The 21,819-nt window shown below is 38.8% G+C and overlaps 1 protein-coding gene across 1 annotated transcript in view; it reads left to right on the forward strand.

Annotated features, from left to right (window-relative positions):
• Ccdc178 (coiled-coil domain containing 178) overlaps positions 1-21,819 on the forward strand; it is a 345,282-nt gene that overhangs the window by 105,706 nt on the left and 217,757 nt on the right. The window contains exons 13-18 of the mRNA XM_035438744.1: positions 2,322-2,505; positions 12,497-12,559; positions 13,629-13,790; positions 15,241-15,354; positions 17,115-17,260; positions 19,080-19,239. Of these exons, the coding sequence (XP_035294635.1) occupies positions 2,322-2,505; positions 12,497-12,559; positions 13,629-13,790; positions 15,241-15,354; positions 17,115-17,260; positions 19,080-19,239 (829 nt within the window). The remainder of the gene's footprint in view (positions 1-2,321; positions 2,506-12,496; positions 12,560-13,628; positions 13,791-15,240; positions 15,355-17,114; positions 17,261-19,079; positions 19,240-21,819) is intronic.

The raw sequence follows: 21,819 nt of genomic DNA on the forward strand, positions 1-21,819 counted from the left end.
ACTCCATGTCTGACTGCCAGGCATTTCTCCTTAGTTCTCCTTAGTTCTCCTTAGTTCTCCTTAGTTCTCCTTAGTTCTCCTTAGTTCTCCTCCTCCTCCTCCTCCTCCTCCTCCTCCTCCTCCTCCTCCTCCTCCTTCTTCCTTCTTCTTCTTCTTTTCTTCTTCTTCTTCTTCTTCTTCTTCTTCTTCTTCTTCTTCTTCTTCTTCTTCTTCTTCTTCTTCTTCTCCTCCTCCTCTCTGTCCACCAGCCCTCCTGCCTATCTCTACTGCATAGCTATTGGCTGTTCAGCTTTTTATTAACCCAATCAGGTGCCTTAGGGAGGCAAGGTGAAACAGCAACACCCCTTCACATAACTAAACAAATGCAGCATACCTTTACATAGTTAAGGTAATATTCCACAACATTTGTGTGTTTTCCAGTACATATGTATATGCAGATGTATATGCAGATGTATATGCAGATGTATGTAGAGGCCATAGACCAACTTTGTGTGTCATTCCCTGGGTACTACCCACCTTTGTTTGGGACAGAATCTCACTGCTAAGCTAGCTGACCAGTGGGCCCCCGGGATCCACCTGTCCCTGCCTCCTAGTGCTATGTGGGTTCCGGATGTCAAACCCATATCCTCACACTTGTGCACAAGTACTTTACTAACTCAGCCATCTTTCTAGCCCTTGCATTTATTTGTTAAATAAACACAGCAATTTCCATTTTCTCTCGTGTTTTCATATTGCATCATTTTTAGCCCCATCTCTTTCTTATTTACACTGTGAAATTTCTCTACTTAGACCCACCTGATTAAATCTATGATTCCTGGAATCTCCATTGGTTGTGCCCTTCTGAGTCACAATAAAGATCACAGGACGGTATCAAGAACATTAATGTAGCAATTGACATAGACCCTAGGTTGAGTTTGGCTTTCAATATCTGTTTTCGTAAGTGCCTTCCCTCCTATAAGCAGTGGCTGAGTTCTTTCTTCAGGAAGCACAGGTCATTGGTACCTCACTATACAAGGAAACCTTTCATATTTACTATCTGATGGAACAATTCAGGCAGGTTTTAATTGTTGCTTTGATTTTTTGTTGTCATTTTTTGGGGAGCCATACTCTGTCTTTAGGACATCTTTAATGAATGCTTATTCTTTTTCACTCATGCTAATTCTTGTGGGAACAAGAGGTGAGAAAATAAGCCACTGCAGCTCATCAGCAATTGTATGTGTTGTTTTCTCACCTTTGAGTTGACCACATCTGTTCACACCTCCCTGAGTCCTGGTGGTTGCTTTTTTGAGCAAATCTATTTGAATAATGTTCCACACTAGGTCTCATCAACGCCACGTGAGGGCTAATCCAGGTCTGTCCTACACCTTCTGAGTCAAGTAGAGGCCAACAGTCTGTGACTGAATGAACTCATTATATGACGAGAAAGACTTTCCTAATTAATTTGGGTCCACTTCCTCTTTATACAATCGTTTCATCACTGGATGTGTTTAAAAACGGCAATGCTGGAGTGTTACCCAAATCAACTATAGCAGAATTTTCTAAAACACAGAGCAAAGTTAAATGCCTTTCATGAGACTGTCATGCACCACTGAGCCCAAGTACCACTTCTTCTTCATCGATGATGTTATGTGGTCCCCAGATGGAATGTTGATGTGTCCTACCCAGGAGACAACTAGCAGTACCAGCAGATTATTGGATGTCTAGCTGAGATGTTGCTACAGGAGAGATAAGATGCTGATAAGCATCAGTCAACACACAGGACACTTTCTGTCCACAACAGATGTCTCATCTGGTACAAAATACCAGTAGTGGTAGGATCTGAAAACTGGTGAAGCAGAGTTTAATCTTTCATTCTTCCATTTAAAGCATTCTCTGGTAAAACAAACAAACAAACAAACACTATTGTGTGAATCAAAAGGATGACAGACAGGAGAGCAGAAAGGATTTTCAGCCTATGATGTGTAGAAGTCAGTAGACCTGAAAAGGTATGCACAGGTGCTGTTGACAGTGGGTTCTTCTGAAGGCCAAGACTTTACTGTAGACACTCATGCTTCTGACATAGGGAAAGCCTATCGATTAGGACTAGTCAACAGGAATGCAAACAAGTATCTTCAGACACAGGTTACATATTCAGATTTAAGAAAATTGCTTGTTTGTTTTGTAACTTTGGTAACACAAAGTATAATAATTTTTATGATTATTAAATATATTTGTCAGATATATTGTCTTATTATAATGACATTATATAAATATATATTCTCTTAGCATATATATATACATAGAATATAGAATAACCTATTAAATTTTGCTTCTTTCTATAGTGTAAGAAAAAAAGTGGAGTATGGTTATGAAGTAGAGTCATTGCAGGAACTGAAGATAAAGAATAGTAATTACCTCAAACAGCTCTACAAGCAGTCTTATCATATTGGGGCTGTTTACTACCTAGCCAAACATAAAACAGAAGAGCTGGAGAACAAAATAGCAGAAGTGAGAAGAAAATTCAAGGTCAGACATTGTTGTCATCTCTAAACTCTGAAAATGTAGTGATTAACCTGAGGTTTCTTGACTTGACCCTTCTTGGTAGTTAGATTTTAGTTTAAGGGTTAATAATCTTGTTGAAGACTAATATAAAGTGCTTGCTACACAAGCACAAGGACATGAGTTCAGATCCTGAGAACACATGTAAAAACTGGGCACAGTGGAACCCCAGCACTTGATGTAAGAAGTCCATTGTCTAGCCAGCCTAGCCTGGCCAATGATCTTCTGGTTAAGCGAAAGAGCTTGTCTCAAAAGGCAAAGGTGGGGTGAGTGAGGAAAGTTCCTCACTTGCCTCCACATGAACACACACTACATGCATATGAACACCCACCAACACTAACAAGTGTATACACACATCAAAAAAGAAAAAGAAAAAAATTGCTTCAATCCTATTGCTTAGGTTTGTGTGCAGGCATTTGAAGGGCATTTGAAGTCTAACTCAGGGTCTCATGCATGCTAGCTAAGTGCCCTACCAAATGAGATATATGCTAAGCCATATTAAACACTTCTTAAGCCACATCTAACATACAAGAATAAAATCATCTCTCTCCAAAAGGTGAGGGTTCAGTGTAGCTAGCTATGACCAGCTGCAAACATCTGGAACCAGGAATGTGAAACTGTGTTGAGTTTTCTCATACACACATGTGACAAGAAATGAAGATTCTAAGATGCATCCTTGGGCCCTCTATAACCCACTCATGAGGAGTGCTTCATCAGGCTTGCAAGAGTGCCATGAACCTTCTAGACGACAGCACTACAGGATGAAATGCTCATGTGTCTCAGTTCACTCCTATTTGAGCAATAACCAATGAGTTAACCCCTCCTGTGATTTGTTCCAATGTCAGTACTGGTTTTCTTACCCAGAGAACACATGAACAGGAGGCTTCTATCCACCACATCATTGTCTTTTTGCTAACTGATAGATAATATTTGTACTGCATCCTGAGTGTGGCAGTGGCTCTTGTACATGAGTCCCTGTTTTGCTGGGAGGCATTTTTTAGGTATGTTTTAATATTTGTTGCCATGTGCTAAAACTAACTCAGAATCTCTGTTATTCAGAGATATTTACAGCCATGTCACTGCTGGGTTATTTCTGAGAAATGGCCTAGCTGTAGAGGTAGAAATTTTGAATAACACTCTTATAAGTAATACCTGGCACATTTTAGGCTTCTTCCACAAATTTCCAACTCTGTCAGATGATCTGATCCAAATTTTCCAAAACTTGAGTGTAGTTGGTCTTGTTGAATTTTCTTTTGACCGCTAGCCCACAAATAATGACTCAGAGACTTTTTATTACTCATGAAAGCTTGGTCTTTAGCTTATACTTTTTCCCAGCTAGATCTTATAACTTGAATTAACCAGTTCCTATTAATCTATGCTCTGCCATGTGGCCTTTTACCTCTCCTCCTTTCTGTATGTCCAACTCTCCCTGTCTTGCTGATGTTTTTTACATGCACCTAAATTCTAACCCTCTGAGTTTCTCTCTCTGCCCAGAGGTCCTGCCTATTCTTTCCTGTCTAGCTATTGGCCACTCAGATCTTTATTACACCAATCAGAATAAAACAGCCATATATTTTTACACAGTGTGATCAAATATCCTGCAACACTTCAGTATAAATAACTGACCTTTTCAGGAAAGAATTGCTTTCCTTCTCAGAGTGCAGGGTAAGAGTCAAAAGACATGATAGCACACGAGACAATAAATAAGCAATGCCTCTTCAGTCATTATAGTGAACAGATGAATGGAAACATTTAAACTTGTCTCAAGAATGAGACATTGCACTAAAAGAATTTAAAAGCTTTCCCCTGGTGTTCTTCCCAATCTTTCAGTTAAAGGCTTCTGGGCATGATCCTGGTATTATTTTATTCTGAACTTAATGCAATTTCTAGTGGAACAGTGGGGTGATCAAGTCTCTAGGTCTGGATTAGATTAATAGGGCAGTAAGTGAGAGCTCACTAGAAAGGATGGAACGAGGTGGAGGACCTGTATCAGCAAAGCTACTTTATGTTGGCCTGTGTGGTGGTTCTTCTAGTCAACATTACAGGGTTTACAGTCACCAGGGAAACACATCTCTGGGATCATCTGTGAAGGCTATTTTAGATTTGATTAATTCAGGCCTGGGGTGCAAGATTGAAGGAAAGGAAGAGGGTATTGAGCAGACATTCATTGCTTTCCATTTCCTGTTGTTCCTGTCACCATGGCATTTTCTTATAGTGGACTCTTCTGTCTATGTTACATTTGCCAGGTTCTGTGTCACAACCACAAAACAATTAGCTAATGAAAGCTATTTATTTATGCTGATTTAATTGTTTTAGAATTCACACTCCTGTATAATTGTTATGGATGCATTCATTTGATGGATAATTGTGGAATATGGGGACGGGAACATTGGATTAGGGGCTTGTAGTTACTGAAACACCACATCTACACTTTGGCCAACTAAGGTTTCTAATCCCAAGCTCAAAATTTAAAAATAACCATATGAGGGGGACAAAAAAAATGATTACTTGATCCTTAAAATGTTCTAGTTCACACTAATCCAGTACCAGGCTTTGTCTTTAGAAGACCATAGTTTCCCTTTAATAATTTTTCAATTATTTCAACAAGTCTCAAAATCTTTGCCAGCGAAAATTTTTGATCCTCCCTTCTAAAGCTGCAGGAGACTACTGAATCTAGTTTTGTTTTCTTTTCCCCCAGTTCTCAGTAGATTACAGATAAGCAAAGTCCAATCATATTAGGTGGAAAAACTCTATGAAAAATTCCTCAGGTTTTGAACAACATGCCTTTAGCGACATGGTGAAACCGCATGTAACCTGCACTATTGGTTCCACTTATGTGTCAATCTGTCTGATGCATCTGCTTTGTTCACTTTTGCCTACCTGTTAGTCACTCAGTGGCCATCTTGGCTTAGCAAATCAACTGTTAAAATATTGCATCATCATTACCAAATATCAGTTTGCCACATATATGAAATTTGGATAGTGAAATCCCTTTTCTATAAAATTATTGTGAGGCAAATAGATGCTTTTTATTATTTACCTGACATACTAGGCTTTCAATAAACAGCTACTGTTTACAGTGTATTGTTTACACTCTACAAGTTTTGTAAGCATTTAAATGTCCTCATTATTAAGATTAATTTTTTCAGCCTAAACAGCAGTAAAAGTGACTCCCCCTCTATGGAATGGTCTTTATGTTTCTCCTATTTCTTTCTAGAATATTCTATTTATTAGATGGAATTAGGCTCCAAATCAGATGTCCTGTATACAGGGTTACTGATTATGTATACAGAAGTTCAATGTGGGTGTTACTGTATTTGGCTGAGACCTGACAACCTAAGGCTAATGAAGGATAAAGATATGGTCAATATCGTAATTAGGTAGAGCCAGTTTGGGCCATCACCAGACTTTATGTTGACGTCAGGCCCACCATGAAGCATCCTGACTCATTGTGGCAAGAGGCAGTTCTGTCTTACCCAATTTTTTCAGACCAGCTATTTTTTTCATAAATCTCAAATTGACTTCAAATCTTATGAGTCCTGCGACATTCTTTTTAACTCCTGTTCATCACTATTAGGTAAATGAAGGCTGACATTCCCCTTTTTGCTTGGGTTTCCAGACACACAGCTTACCTATTAACCTATAGTGTTCACGGGTCTTTATTCTGGAGTAGTCTCTAGCAGTATCACAGCTCTCTGCTGCCACCTTCTGGTTTCTGGCTGCTAAAACCAGGCAGCAAGCAGGTTGGCAGTGAACCCTTGCCAGAATCCCAGAGGCTGTAGTCTCTTTTAAATTCAAGGCTCCTTACCTGTCCTTTGAAGTGAAATTTGGATTTCTTTATTCCTTTTCTCCAAAACCAGAATTGATGAGCTGCGACAGAGATCCTATAGCCCTCACAGCTTAAAATATTTACCATCTCGCCCTGTACCAGAAATTTCTCTGACCCGGCCCCTGAAGAACTCAGTAATTGCAAATTTAGGCACAGTCACCGCCTGAAGCAGTGGGCTAAAGTCCTGTAGTGGGATGGGCACAGAGGAGGCGGCTGTCCCACCAGGGAGACCTCACTGCACCAGTGTCCACGTTTCTGTGGAGGGCACCGCATCTGCTAATTGCTGGCCGAACCCGAAGGCAGTTAAATGTAGATTATGGGCAAAAAAGCCTCAAAAGCCCCGGAATCCTTATAGGAGGAAGGAAAAAAGAAAAGAGAAGAAATGGATAGGAGAGGAGAGGAGAGGAGAGGAGAGGAGAGGAGGGGAGAGGAGAGGAGAGGAGAGGAGAGGAGAGAGGAGAGAAAAGAAGATAAAAGAAGATAAAAGAAGAGAAAAGAAGAGAAAAGAAGAGAAAAGAAGAGAAAAGAAGAGAAAAGAAGAGAAAAGAAGAGAAAAGAAGAGAAAAGAAAAGAAAGAAAAGAAAAAAGCCAATCAACTCCCTGTAGGAAGAAGGGTGTGTAACCTTTGCCAAGACTTTACTTGTCCCTCCACTGCCCTCTACTGATAAAGCTTAACTTTTCTCAAGCTGCCAAAAAACACAAGGCCCAGCAACAAGTCTTAAGTCAGAGTTCAAACAGTAACAGCTACAGTTAAGAGACCAACACGCAAGAGGTTTTGGTTCATTTGGTTGGTGTGTGATGAGCGCTGCAAGGTGCACTTGTCTATTAAAACTTCAAGTCTTCCCCAGTCTTGGTCTCCAACATTAAAAGGAGGTGGGTTGGTGTGCTCAGACAGATGCCTAAGGGAATTTGTTGATCTTCCAGAGGATCAGAATTCGATTCCCAACACCCACTCCAGGGCTCGCTGGTGCCGATAACTCCAGTTCCAGAACACCTGCTGCCCTCTCCCTCTTCTCTCCAGGAACTGAACACTCAGGTACAGACACACATTCACACAAATAAAAGCAAGGATCTTTCATCCCATGAACATTTAAAGGTCAAAGGCCAGGTTCTACACAGAATTTCTCTTGATATAAACTTATTTATTTTGTCCAGTCCCCAGTTCAATTCAGGTGAGACGTCCTAGAGAGGAATGTGGCATCATCATAACACTGTTTTGGATAAGCAGGTTGAAATCACATGACATACACTATTTTGCTCATCACTAGTGGTATTAGGTCTGATCCTTTGTTTCAGCATCAGCCAATATGTCGGTGCAGACCAATCCCCTGGTACTTAGTAGGTAATCAGCTGCATATTTTGAGCTAGTGTGCAACGTTTGTCCAGCAGATATTTGCTCAAATGTGATAGAGCAGTTTTCTGGGCTCTCCTTTGCTTTCCAGTGACCTTACAATCGGAAGAATGTACAGACTGAGTGTGGGTGGCTTACAGGCATCTTCCAAGAGAAGGCAGGCTTCCTTTGTCACCCCTTGCCCCCACCCCATCCTCCTTTCTCCATGAAACCTTGCTGCATCCTCAAGGCTAGTTTGTCTCTTGGTCTTCCCACTATATCCCTGCTTCCCCATGTCTAGGGGAAAAATATCTTGCTGGCCTGGTCCCTCCACCCATGCTCAAGTTGCTGATTAAAATGGAGGTCTAAGTGGTTATGACGTTTTAATTAACTCCTAGTATCTCATGATCTATGAAATCCTAAAACTATGCTTTTTAGTTTGAAATACTCCTAAACTGCTTGCTTCCCTAACATACACAGGAAAAGCAGTGTTTGCTACTCAAAAATGCATTTGTTTTTGTAAATTATCCTTTGGAGAGTACTGTAGCAGGCACAGGGATGGGAGCTGAGGAAAGACACCTGGGAGCTTAGTGTCAAATGCTCCAGCTACTCAAGTGTGTTGTCCACCCATCTTTGGTGCCAGACTTCTTTGAAGACAAAAATTGCATGGCCTCACTGATCTCGATTTTCTCATCTTTGAAAGTTCACAATAGTAGCCACTATATTTTAGGCTTAGGATGTCCCCACAAGGTCCCTGTCTGTGGTAAAGGTTTGGTCTCCAGAATGACATATATGGGATGGTAGAGAGATTAAGTGATAGGATTCGATGTAGTCTATCATTGTATCATTTGAAGGTGTGCCCTCCAAGGAGACTGGGATCCTGCCCTTTCTTCCTTTGCTTCCTGAATATAAAGTGTGTACTTCTGTAGAGCCCAAGGTCCTGCTGTAGAGTTCCTACTTGCTTCTGGCCTAAAAGCAACGGGTTGGGGTGCATTGATAATGACAGGAGCCTCTGAGATCATCAGCAGAACTGGCTCTCTCCTCCTCATAATTGACCATCTCAAGCTTTTGTTTAGACAGAATACTGACTAGCCTTAGCTATGTCACTAAGGAGCTACAAAAATAATGGTATACACACATACATATAAGACAAATGTGTGAACACATATATAATGTGCATACTACAAGACCCCCCATTGGTGATGTACACTGCAGTGGTTCTCAACCTGTGAGTCATGATGACTGTGTATCAGAAAGACTGTGTATCAATTATTTATATTACAATTCATAACACTAGCAAAATTACAGCTATAAAGTAGCAATAACAATTTTATGGTTTGGGTCACCGTAACATAAGGAACTGTATTAAAGTCTCACAACATTAGGAAGGCTGAGAACCACTGCTCTACACATGCACAAGTTTCAGTGAACTTCCAGACACAAAATTAAGCTGGGACTTGAGGCATAAAACACATGGAAAGTAGTAGGATACAGCACATCCTCAAAAAATGGCACCCAATAAGTGTTAAAACAGCGAAGCATTTCACCACTCCTGCAGCTCTCCATCACCCCCCAGCTTCTGCCTTTGAGCTCTTCCAGTAATGGTGCAATCAGAGTTTGAGTAAGCATCCCACATGCTGGCCCTTTCATTAATTCTGCCTCTTAGTCATTTGTGATCATGTCTTCCTGGTTCTGTTCTCATCAGCTGCATGATTCATGTTGCATAATTACAGGAGCACCTCTGCAGAGCTCATAACTTTGGGGCATACTTCATTTCATAGCCCACTGTGGAGTTACTAGCAAATGGCCACCTCTTTACCCCAAGTCACAGTTTCAGCTCTCATCACCCTCTAAAGTGGGCTCCAGAAGCACAACATTGCTGCCTAGAGAGCCTGATAACCCTGGTCTCTGAAAGACAGGGGCACAAGAGAACAGGGGCACAAACTTTCAATACACATTTGAAATGGTGACACATCATTCCTTCTTTAATTTTTTTCCTTTGCACTTGCACAAGAGAACTGGTGGCTGTACATGAAACCTGACTGTCATTTTGTAGGTCCTAAGAATCTAGAAATCATTAGGAGGCCAAACCATTAACCATGGTCCTTTAGACCCATCAGGCTGTGTGAATTAGCATCCCAATTCAACCAGCTATGGGCAAAGTACTTGGACAGGGAAGCTGCTAGTTTAGTATTTGGACAATTTAAGTATTTGTCTTAACTTTCTGATATAAAATACAAACAAACAAAACCAGGTGTTAGTAGCTATTTTGTATATTTATTTATGAAATTAGCATAAGATGAGCACATGTGGTAGAGATGCTCCTTTTCTAGCCATCTCTATAACTCGAGTAAAATAGTTGCATTCACTGTTTCTCTGTCTTTTTCATTATGTAGAACTACCTAAATTCCTCCATTTGCTTGAAGACATCCTCCATCCTTGTATAGCTTATACCTGGGAGCTGATACACCAAAGGTCCTTCTTGGACCCTTAGTCAAACTGGGCACAAATCTGAAGGCCCTTGCTTGCTCCCTGGCTCTGTATGGTGTTGGCTGAGAAAGTTGTAGAAACTGTATCACAGTTGGGCCTGTCTCTCTCCCTGTCCAGTCCTGCCTCATTCCTCTTATGTTCCCAGGATTTGGTGTAAACAACTTCTCGGTGTCCCTTAGACTGACCTGCAGCTCACAGTCAGTCTTCAGGAATACATCCTGAGAATCTTAGATGTTAAAATAAGTCATCCCAGTCTTTTGTAATACCCTAGAGCCTGATGATCAGAGGATCCTCTTAGTTCATTTGTCTTTTGTGCTCTTTATGGTATTTGAAAGGACAGTGACTGTCCCTGTGGGAAGCATCCAGCCTCTAGGCTGCTGTGAGGGGCCCCGTGGTCCAGTTTTTTGTTTTTTGTTTTTCTTTTTTTTTTTGTATTATGTTTGTAAGGATAATGATGGCCCAGAAAGCCCATAAGGAATGTGGCTGGAAGCATTCTTACAGCCTGGAGTCTGAGAAAGTGAGAGCCTAGCTACCTAGTCAGCCCTAGATGCTCTCTGTGAGACTAGTCTAGATTACAGAGGTTGGAAGCATGACGGAAAGTTTAGGCAAATCTCTCTTAGGCTCTGGAAAGAAACTTTCAATACAAATTTGAAATGGTGACACATCATTCCTTCTTTAATTTTTTTCCTTTGCACATGCACATTAATGTTTTTGCAGATCCGTGTGTGTGTGTGTGTGTGTGTGTGTGTGTGTGTGTGTGTGTATGTGTATATGTGGAAGCCTAGTTTGCTCTTCTTAGGAACCTTCACCTTATCTTGTAAGACAGCGTTTTTCACAGGCTTGGAGCTCACCATGTAGGCTAGACTGGCTGGCTACCAAGGGGCAGGGATCTACCTGTCCCCACCTCCTCATCACTGGGATTACAAGCATGCACCAATCACTTTGCCCAACATTTTACCTGCACTCAGGGTCTGATGTCAGGTCCTTATTCTTACATGCAGTAGTTTTATTCATTGATCTATGTCCCTGGTACCCCCTCGTTCAGGACAACAGTGCTTACTCTGCTGGTCTCAGACTCCTTGTCTACTTTAAAGTTTCTCATACACTGCCTAATCTTTCCCCTTTGCAGCCACAAGCTCTTTTTATACAATACTAACACATCTGAACAAAGAGGCTTAAATTCAGAATAAACCCTGATTTATTCTTTCAGGAATTCACAACTTAAAAATAAACGCTGAAAAATGAATGAATTTTGAGGAAAAAAAATCAAAGTAATCCATCCACAATACAGTCAGTGGTTTAAAAGTGCACTTAATGTCCTTTACTAATTGGAAGGAGGAGGATGACAAGGAGAAGGAGGAGGAGGAGGAGGAGGTGAAGAACGAGAAGGAGAAGGAGAAGAAAAGAAGAAGAAGAAGAAGAAGAAGAAGAAGAAGAAGAAGAAGAAGAAGAAGAAGAAGAAGAAGAAGAAGAAGAAGAAGAAGAAGGAAAGAAAAGATGAACCTAATCTGGTAGTTGTTTCAGTTGGAAGATGAGCCTGTATGCTCTCTTGTTTTTAATTGTCTCTGTAGACCTGGATATAGGGTCAGCATCAAAGTGGGGAATCCACAAATCTTTAAGAATCTCTGTGATTTCTCTTTGCAAACTCATGGATCTCTTTTGAATCTGGGGAGCAGCATGAAGATAGACCAACTCCTCTCTCAGATATAGAACTCCAGTATAATCACAAGGAAGAAGGACCTAGAGAGTGACTTCCAATGGTTTGTGTTATTTTAAAGCTATACCAAACAATTAAAACCATTATCCAGGGAGCAAAGGAAAGCTGCTTCCTTCCCCTATTGACTACTACCTTTCAAAGAATAATGTTTTTTTTTGGGAAAATAATGCAATTGCTCTAGTCAAGTGAGGACTCTAATCACATTGTGCAAGCATCACACTTGATTCTATCTATTCTGCTTTCAACATTCCAAGTGTTTATTCTGGAAAGTAATAGTAAAAGGAGTCCATTTTTCTTGGGGGGAGTTGCGCCAAGGACAGTCTAGATTTTACTTTTTGAATTTTTTTTTTAAGTTCAGGACTGTAAAATATAACCTAGATGAAACCAAATCCTCCTGGTATATAATTTAAATGTTTTACCTTAAATAATATCAAGTCCTTTAAAAATAATTATTATATGCAAATCCTATTGGCTGTTTTGCTCTTTATTCTGGTACAAGTAAACTGAATCTTTTATTAGTAAATGCTGTTAAAACTTACTCTCAAATATTCTGTGAATAAAGTCCCCATGTGATAACTTTTGTGACACACAGAACAGAGAAGATTTCCTGAAGAAGCTCACTCGAAGTGAAATGATTTCTTGCAATGAGCGTCTGGTAAGACTAATTTGGCTTCCTCTTTCCTTCCTCCTTTAATTTGCATTTTACTTAGCATTTTAAATTTGCCTGTAATGAGGCATCTTTTGTCACCGCTTGGTTTGCAAGCCAGCACTTTTCTCTCTTAGCTGATGACAGTTGGCCTCTGTGTACAACTAGAAAGTCTGATCATGCATAAAAAAACTGACCTCCCATGCACATATCTCATTTTGTGGCTTAATGGGAATTTCTGCCAGTCTAGTGAAAGGGCAGTGGGCTCTAATTCCTAACTGTCTCTTTAGTTTGCTTTCTGATGATGTTACGTTTTTCTTTACTTTTACTGTCTCTTACTGGGATTTCTTTATTTAACCCTGAAAAAAAAAAAAAACATGGTCTATGATATTTCTACATTCACAATTTGAAATGAAAGTGTGATAACTAGCCAAACCAAGTTCAGTTTTTCGATCTTGCTTATCCTTTGGAACCAAGCTTTGATATTCTGTTCTATTCCACAATGCTTCCCCTTAGAAATGCTCGTAGGTGAAGTTAGGATTGTTGTGATAGGAAAATTAAAATCACAAGGCAAAAAGAAGTTCATATTCTTGTAATGTGCACTTCTTGGCATCCTTAATCTCACTCTACAAAGCAACGACAAGTTTGAGGGTGTCTTCCCTGACTTTTTATAGATATTTTTCTCTTTGGGGGTATATTTTATAGATATTTTATCAATATTTCCATAGTTATATAATTCATTTTTGCCTAATAATTTCCTATAATCTTCCCACTCATTGGTCCATTTTGTCTTCCATTGCAACAATAAGATACATCAAGTGTGTGTCGTTAGCATGCACTCTCACTGTTCTCCAATGAGGGATTGGGAATATTTGATGTTTCTTGACTACTTGTTTTTTTTTCTCTCTCTCAAATTTGTTCTATTGCCACATGCTGCTTAAAATACTATATAGCATCACCCCTTGCTTTTCCAAGAGGGACTGTAGTACTTGATTTTCAAACCATAGCACTGAATTGGTCTTAATAAAGATGTGTGTAATTAACAACCAAATGAATGATTTGCTATCTTGACCGGCAGAAAAACTTGTATAACATTGAAGAAAATCACTATGTAGAGATGCAGGAATATATGAGAAGGAAAGCATTGTACTCGTTGGCTTTGTCAGAAGCAGAGTCAACACTGCACCACATAGAAGAAGACGCTGTAGGAGTCCGACTTGTCCACCGACAACACTCGACTGTAAGCATCTACAATAATTCACTACATAAGCACTGATGCATAACTAATAACTTACTTTCAGGAATATTTAGGTTTTAAAGTAATGTATGTAAAGATATGGTATAGAAATGCATGATTTCTTATAGGAAAATCACAAACCCTCCAAGTTACTCTTTCATGATCACACTATTGATCCACTGAAGAACCCTACAACTCTATAATCTATCTTACACTATACTTAGGGCAAGCAGTCCTGAAATTGAGTAACCAGTGACTTACCTAGTGAGACTGCCCAGGACATAGCACTCAATTCAACCTCTACTACTTCTTAATGGGATGATAAAACTATGTTGACTTGAATATAAAATATGAGGCATCTTGACATTTTCCTGGTAAGTTTTTGGTGCATGTAAGAGTCAAGGCAGCTAGGGTGAAAAATAAGGTAAATGTGAGTAAAATATTTTCAAAACTACAAGTTTCTGTCAGTAACTGATATTGCTGGCCCTTCCCAAAGAGGAGGGGACACAGAAAAATATGTGGACATCCTATCGTTTATCTTTCAGAGAAGTGGTGGGTGTGGCAAGAGTGATATATTCTTGTCTTTCCCTGCAAAGAGGACACACATATTCTTCAGGGAAACTGGCAACTTTTCGGGTTTTTTTTTATTCTTTTGCAAATGAGGGTGTAAATTTGGACCTCTGGTTATTAATAATTTTCAAAATGTCTTTGTTTTTAAAATGTGAGTTACAAAGTATTACTGTTAAAAATATCTATTTCAACTTTCAAAGTCTCCCTATGAAATAGTCCAGAAGGGGGTTTCTTGTATTATAAACTACAGAAAGCTTGAACCTAACCAATTTGATCAAGTGTAGACTTCAAAATGGAGCCCCCCACACACGACAAACACATAACAAGTACTAAACCTAGAAGGATAACTGGTTTTAACATGACTCTCTCTTACACTAATGATTGAAGATTTATTAATTATAGCAAACATCTCAATGTCATTGTCTGAGTATAATGAATCCTATCAATGATTAATGACTTTTGTTTCCCTTCACATTCTAATAGTCTAGATTTATATATTCTAGTTGCATATCACTCATTTTATGCTTTGATAGCTAATAAAGTATAAGAACTAGCCATTTAGCACAAGTTCTGTGGAAGAATAAGCTTTTGTGCATTTTCAATTTTAGTTGAAACATTATAATGAAATATTATAATTTCTATGTATGTTCATCCTTGTTGCTTATTTGACTGACACAGATTAGACTTCCCATGACTTAGAGAATTCAAATATAATATTGGGATTAAAGGTGCCATAGTTTATAACTCATAGGCAGTGAATCTTTCCTTTCATGTTAAAATAAATATTGTGATTATTAAGATAATCACTACATAGTAGTGTTTATCTAAAGCATGGTAAGTGAATCACAGATGTTATATGACTTAAAATCTGAGTGTCTTCTAGATGCTTCAAGACATACGAGAGAAGAAAGAGCATGTTAAAAAGAAAGTAGAGGAAACAAAGAAAACATTACGAAAAAAGAGCAAGAGAAGCCGTAAGGAACTCACAAAAAGGGAGGTGAGGAATTCAATTTTCAACTTATAATTTCTTATATAAATGAAAACTCATAAGGCAAATATAATTGTAAGGGGGTGCCTTGTATTTGAATTGCTCTCACTAAATGGGCTCTGCACACACATCACACACACACACACACACACACACACACACACACACACACACACACACACACACACCATCCATGTAACCTGTCTTTCCCATTGCTCTAGTCTGCAAGGCACACACCTGTTAGCAGGAAAACATCCCAATGCCACCCAAAACTCATGCTGGATCTATGCAAGAATCTGCTGCTCTCTGGACTCAAACATCGGTCTCTACTTGGAGCTCCTAGGAAGCAATGATGCAAAAGGAAGGTGAAAGGAGGAAGGATAGAAAGGCCCTTTAGAAGAAGAACGTTGGTACTCCTGCCTGTAATTCTTCTCTGGAAAGAATCTCTGCTGCTGGGGTGTTGCTTAAAAAAAAACCTGAGCCAGCTGGTAAAATCATGAGGATCCACCGAAGTGGCTGGGATCAATGCCTTTAGAAAGCCATCCAAGGGGACCAAGCTCAATCCTTTCCCCATGTGAGCACACAGCAAGAATATATAGAATCTTTGAAAAGAAGGGAGCCCCTAGCAGATGCCAAATCTGCTTGCTTTATTCCTGAACTTCTCAGCCCATTGTACTGAAAGAAGTAAATGTGCACTGTTTATAAATTACTCATTCCATTCCATTTTGTTACACTAATGTGAGTGCCCTAAAACAGGAAAAAAGAAAAAGGAGAGGAGGCAGAGAAAGGAAGGAAGGGGGACAGACAAGGAAGGGGAAGTGAGAGGAAGGATTACAAAAGGTTTCAGCTCTAAATCTAATATAATCTGAATTTTTTAATTTACAAAAATCATTTATCAGAAATACGTTTACCAACTAGAAAGTATATTCAGATAATACTTTGAATCATTAAAATGAATTATTATAATAATGAGGTATGATTTTGGTAATACAGGTTACTATTTTTAAAAGATTAAAATTTAATTAAATGTACAATTTTAAAATTTTTCAGCCATTTACTAGAAAAACATTAGTATTGGAAAGCATCTTCATTTAGAAACCTAAAGCCATTCCTTCTTCATCCTTGTTATTTTGGTCATGCATACAAAGAATTTACTTTAGTCAGCTTTGGCCAGTAACATGGTAATTCTCCACTCTGTTTTGCCAGCATAAACATGTTAACCCTGTTTTTATTGGGGGCAATGGTATGGAGGAGGCTAAAGTTTCTTAATTTTACAACAGCTTAATGTATGCCCGCACACCTAAAAGACACCTCAGCTTAGAATGAATTTCCCGGAATCACCACGGGAGCTTGTGCTGAAGAAATGCTGTTTTGTGTCATTTGAAATATGAGAGCACCTGTGTTTGTGGCCAAGTTTAGCCCTGAGAACCAGAGCTATGCTCGTGCATCTTGACCACAACAAGCTTGAGTATTTTAGGATGTGTGGCGTGAGCACAGGCTAGTGTGGAGATGGGTGGGACAGAAAGCTAAGATTCTAGCCTTTTAGGAAGCTCATCTGGTCACGTGAAGAACACATGCTCACATGTTCATCTACCTTCTTAAGGGACCGCTAATCTTTTATAGTCTGTACAACTTTTTCACCTACAGCATTGCTCTTTTATTGTCAATGTAGCTTGTGTAGATGTTTCTGAGTTGAAAGGATTGGAAAATCTAACTGTTAAAACAAACACTTCTTTGAAGTTTTCTTTTCTTTTTGTTTTTTTTTTAAGGGCAAAGGCTCACTAATACATCAAGAAATTGAGATAACTAAACAAAAAACAGTTGTTCTCATTGAAAAAAGCAAGGAACTGAGTAATGAGATAACATCGATGAAACTGGAAAAGATAACTTATGAAGAGATACTTGAGAAGTTGAAGTAAGTTTGTCAAATTAGTAGACTTATTTACTAAATATTAATAAAATCAGATTCCCATATTTAAAATTTATTAAGATGCTTCATAATTTCCCTCAGAATTTTATCTGAAGTGTGTGATAACAGATGGTATTTAACCATTTTTTATTTATATGAGGACAATTATTAGTTGCTTTCATTCTTTACTTTCCTCCTGGGTTTATTCTTATTTTAATAACTGAGAACTGAGGCTAATTCTCCTTTTCCACATATGTAAACTTTTCTTTCTGATATTAATATTATCTTTCATTAATTCTACACATTTTTAGTACTTTTGAGCTCTATTTAATAATTTATAGTTTCCCCCTAACATTGTAGATTTACAGTTTTGAGGGAAGCATTTAGAAACAGATATTCTATACAATCTATCATTATTCACATCTCCCTTCTTCAGTGGCCTCTTAAGAGCCTCCCTCATCAATCAGGGATGCTCTCAGTGAAAAGTGTCCTTGGCTCCTGGATGATGGTGCTCTCAAGCCTATGGAGTGTCCATGTGTCCTCATGTAGAATGAGTGATCTCCTCCTATATTCATGTCATTTCTGTTTCCTTTTTTGTTAAATATTATAAAATAATCTTCAACAATGATGGGAGGGTAAGTGACTGATCACATTAGGAATGGTAGCTTTATAGCCCACAAAAATATTAGCACAGTCAGCACATGGGAGATAATTTGCTAAAAAAATTAAAAGTGGGCCTTGAAGATGGCTCAATGGCTAAAAACACTTGCTGTATATACCTGACAGGCCAAGTTCAATTCCCAGTCCTAGTACAGGAGCGCCTCTGCCCTCTACTCAAAAGCCTGCACTCACATCCATGTATACCACACCCCAAACACTCATGTGCACACACATGCACATGTACATACATGAATAAAATACCAACAATCAAACAAAGAACTATGTGTAGTCTATAACCAGATACTCTCTAGTGGAGTCAAGTCAGTCCACCCTAGAGGACTTTTCTGATGATGGTCATATAGCTATTATCTGCAAAAGACTAATTTATCTTTGTCATATCATGTAAGAAAGCAGGGAAAAGTGGGTGGTGGTGGCAGCACATGACTTTGATCCAAGCACTGGGAGGCAGAGGTAGGTGAATCCTTGTGAGTTCAAGGCCAGCCTGGTCTACAAAGCAAGTTACAGGCAGGGCTGTTCCACAGAGAAAGCCTTTTTCAAAAAAAAAAAAAAGGAAAGAGAGACACAGGGCAGGAGAGAGAGAGGAAGGAAGGGAGGGAAGAAGGAGGGAAAGAAGGAAGGAAGGAAGGAAGGAAGGAAGGAAAAAAGGAAGGAAGGAAGGAAGGAAGGAAAGAAAGAAAGAAAGAAAGAAAGAAGGAAAGAAGGAAGGAAGGATGGAAGCACATTGTTTAAATTATTAAACACTGGGCTGGAAAGATGGCTCAGTGGTTAAGAACACTGTCTGATATTCTAAGGACCCGAGTTCAATTTCTAGGAACCACATAGTGGCTTACAACTTTCTATAATGAGATCTGAAATCATACAAGTGACACTAAATTTATAAATTTAGCCTGAGTATGAGTAGGCTACAAATCTTATTGGGACTTTGTATTAGATATTATGGCATTACTATGACAGAATACCTGACTAAATGCCCTGTGATCATGCTATGATTTTGTGATTCTTCTGTGTTCTGATCATAGCTCAGCCAGCATTAGCAATTGCTTACTCTTGACACTACTGTCTCATTGACTTCTGATGCCTCTAAAAACCTAGTATTTTTCCTTATATAAGCACTGAGTTAACATGTGAAACTCTTTCCACACAGGGAGGAGTTCATCAAGCTGAGATTTGATAAGGAACACTCGCAGGGTGTGTATGACCATTTCATGCTAGAGAAGCAGCGCTGTGAAGAGAGAATCTTTGAAGAGGACAAGAAGTTTCAAAAGCTTGTTGAAATTAGACAGAGCACCCTGGCTGACATCCGGGTGAGTCCTACTTGAAAATGATTAAAAACGAAAGAAACATAACGATAGCCAAATAAGCAGCACATTATTAATTTGGGGGCTGATGTGACAGGGGGACTTAGAATTTAAAAGTCATTGTGTTCATGCCATAAACCTGTTATTTTCATTTTCTTTCTGGAGTAATTGTTACATATTCATCCAGGGCATTGCACTTTCTATGTCTTCTCTGGGGACTCTGACTTTATTATTGTGCCTTATTTGATTTTCAATCCTCTTGATGTAAAGATGTAGGCTGTGTTCATTCCAGAACCATTTGAAAGCTTTCAGTGGAGATAGGGAAATACTTCTATTTTATTTCCATGTAAACCTTATTTGAGTATTATGAGTCTCTTTTATTGGGTAAGAATACTTTATGTTCTTTCCTTTAAAGATGTGTATAACACTCTGAAACCGCATGCCAAAAGCGTGTCCTGCATCTCAATTTTGTCAATCAAACTATATAAAACTAAATACATCATTTTTATATAGACTATAACTAAACACGTGTTAGTTTAGTGATTACTATCCAGTTTTATAATTTACAATTGTTTTTGTTATATATAATTGCAATGATCTAGTGAAAGTTTAAAATGTGTTTGAAATTACAACTTTTTAGTTTCACGTTGAAACAGTCCTCCTAAAAACAAAGACTATATTTTTTAAAACTAATTTTGCCAAAATATTAAGATATGTGTAAAATTGATTTATAATACACTTTTATCAGTTATTTTAATCCTACTGTTTTCATACTTGTATTACCATATATATATATATATATATATATATATATATATATATATCTTGTATTAGTAAATTTTTAAAAAATTGGCCCAAATGTACCTCACAGTGATGTTGACTTACTAATGATTGAATAATTATTAAGTTAATAGTTTTATAAATAGTCATGCTAAGTAACAATTTTTACTTGAATGTGGCTTGGCTAGTACATAGAAAAGGTTTTTTGTTTTTTGGGTTTTTTTTTTTTTTTTCCTTAAAAAATGAAAATAGTTGTCGCCATCTAGTGGCAGTAAATGATCAATGCCTCCTCCCTTGTGGAGGGAATCTGACAACTCAGGCTTGTTTACTAAAACATGGTTTTGTGTGACTGCCACTGTAGAATCACTTCTCTGAGTTCAATCCTACCTTACAGTCCTCCTGATGCTGGGCGCATACGGGGATCTCAGCAATCACTCCTCAACTGGCATTTCAGCACTTTGATGGAACAATAGCTAGTGAAATGCCAACAACAAAACAAAAAACAAAAAACAAAACCAATCAGCAGGAGAGAGATGAAGAAAATACCTGAACTAAGCAGCTCAGCACTGGTCTCCATCTTAACCCCTTTGATTGACTCACAGCTTGTGGTCAGCTAACCTCCTGTGATCCTAATGCTTTGTGATGATGCAGCTATCTTTTTTTCCCCCTGTTTCTTGAACTCAAAGAAGTCGTCAATATAAAGTTGGGGCATGAATGGATGAGTAGATGTATAGCCACTCTTGATGGATGAGTGTCATATGATAACTTGGCTGGCCACATAAAGCCATGATATACCTAGAAGTAGGAGTGTTTGCAAGATTTTCATACTGCACAGACTTGATAGTCCAGATACTCAGAGAACACTCTTGCTGTTTCTGATATCATTTTCTCCTCCTCCTGCTGCTCCTCTTCTTCCACCATTTCTGCTCCTTCATTATATATGAAATGTTTGCCACCCCCTCCATCCCTCTAGAGTAATAGTTAAATCTTCTATTGCCTTCTAACCTTGAAGGATTCTTTGACGTATCTCACTAATGCTCATCAAGAACCTGACTATATGAAGTTGACTGTTATCTGTTTCTTGGATAGTTCTCCTAATTGCTTGCCATATGTGACCCAAAGTATAGAGTTCACTTGTATGGTGAGAAAATTTAAGGCTCACTTGTTATTAAGGGCTCTCTATGTGTGATTGACATCAGATTTTTGACAGTGATCAGAGTGGCAATGCAATGTGTGGTGATACATTATTTATAATTTATTAAAGCTTGCCTGAAGATTCACAAAGGAAAGTTAGCCACAAGCCAAAGAAGCCAGCAGCCAGAAGCTAGGAGGTGGTGGTACATACCCTTAATCCTAGAACTTAGGATTAACAGGTAGACAGATCTCTATTCATTCAAGGCCACCCAGATTGATGCCAGATTGATCCGGAACTAAAGGAAAACAACTCACATAAAAATGATCTCAGCACCTGGGATTACATGCCTTTAATGCTAGCACTAGGGAGGCACATAGAACAGGAGCAAAGGCTCAGTATAGGGCATTCATTTTCCAGCACATTGAGGATAGGAAGACATTCAGTCTCAGGATTCTTCACCCATGCTGAGGAGAGGTACCAGAATCAACCCATTCAGCCTGAGGTAGTGGTAAGAGATAGTGGCCCAGGACTTGGCTTTTCTGATCTTCAGCTTGAATCTTGAACCCCAATATTGGTATCTGGATCATTTCACTTTTCTCGTTACAGCAATGTGCTTCCTTTCCTCCCAGGGAGCATGATGTCATTCCTCTTTAGAAACTGAGTAAGTTCAT

The sequence above is a fragment of the Cricetulus griseus genome, chromosome 2 (genome assembly GCF_003668045.3).
Source record: "Cricetulus griseus strain 17A/GY chromosome 2, alternate assembly CriGri-PICRH-1.0, whole genome shotgun sequence".
Taxonomy (NCBI): Eukaryota; Metazoa; Chordata; class Mammalia; order Rodentia; family Cricetidae; genus Cricetulus; species Cricetulus griseus.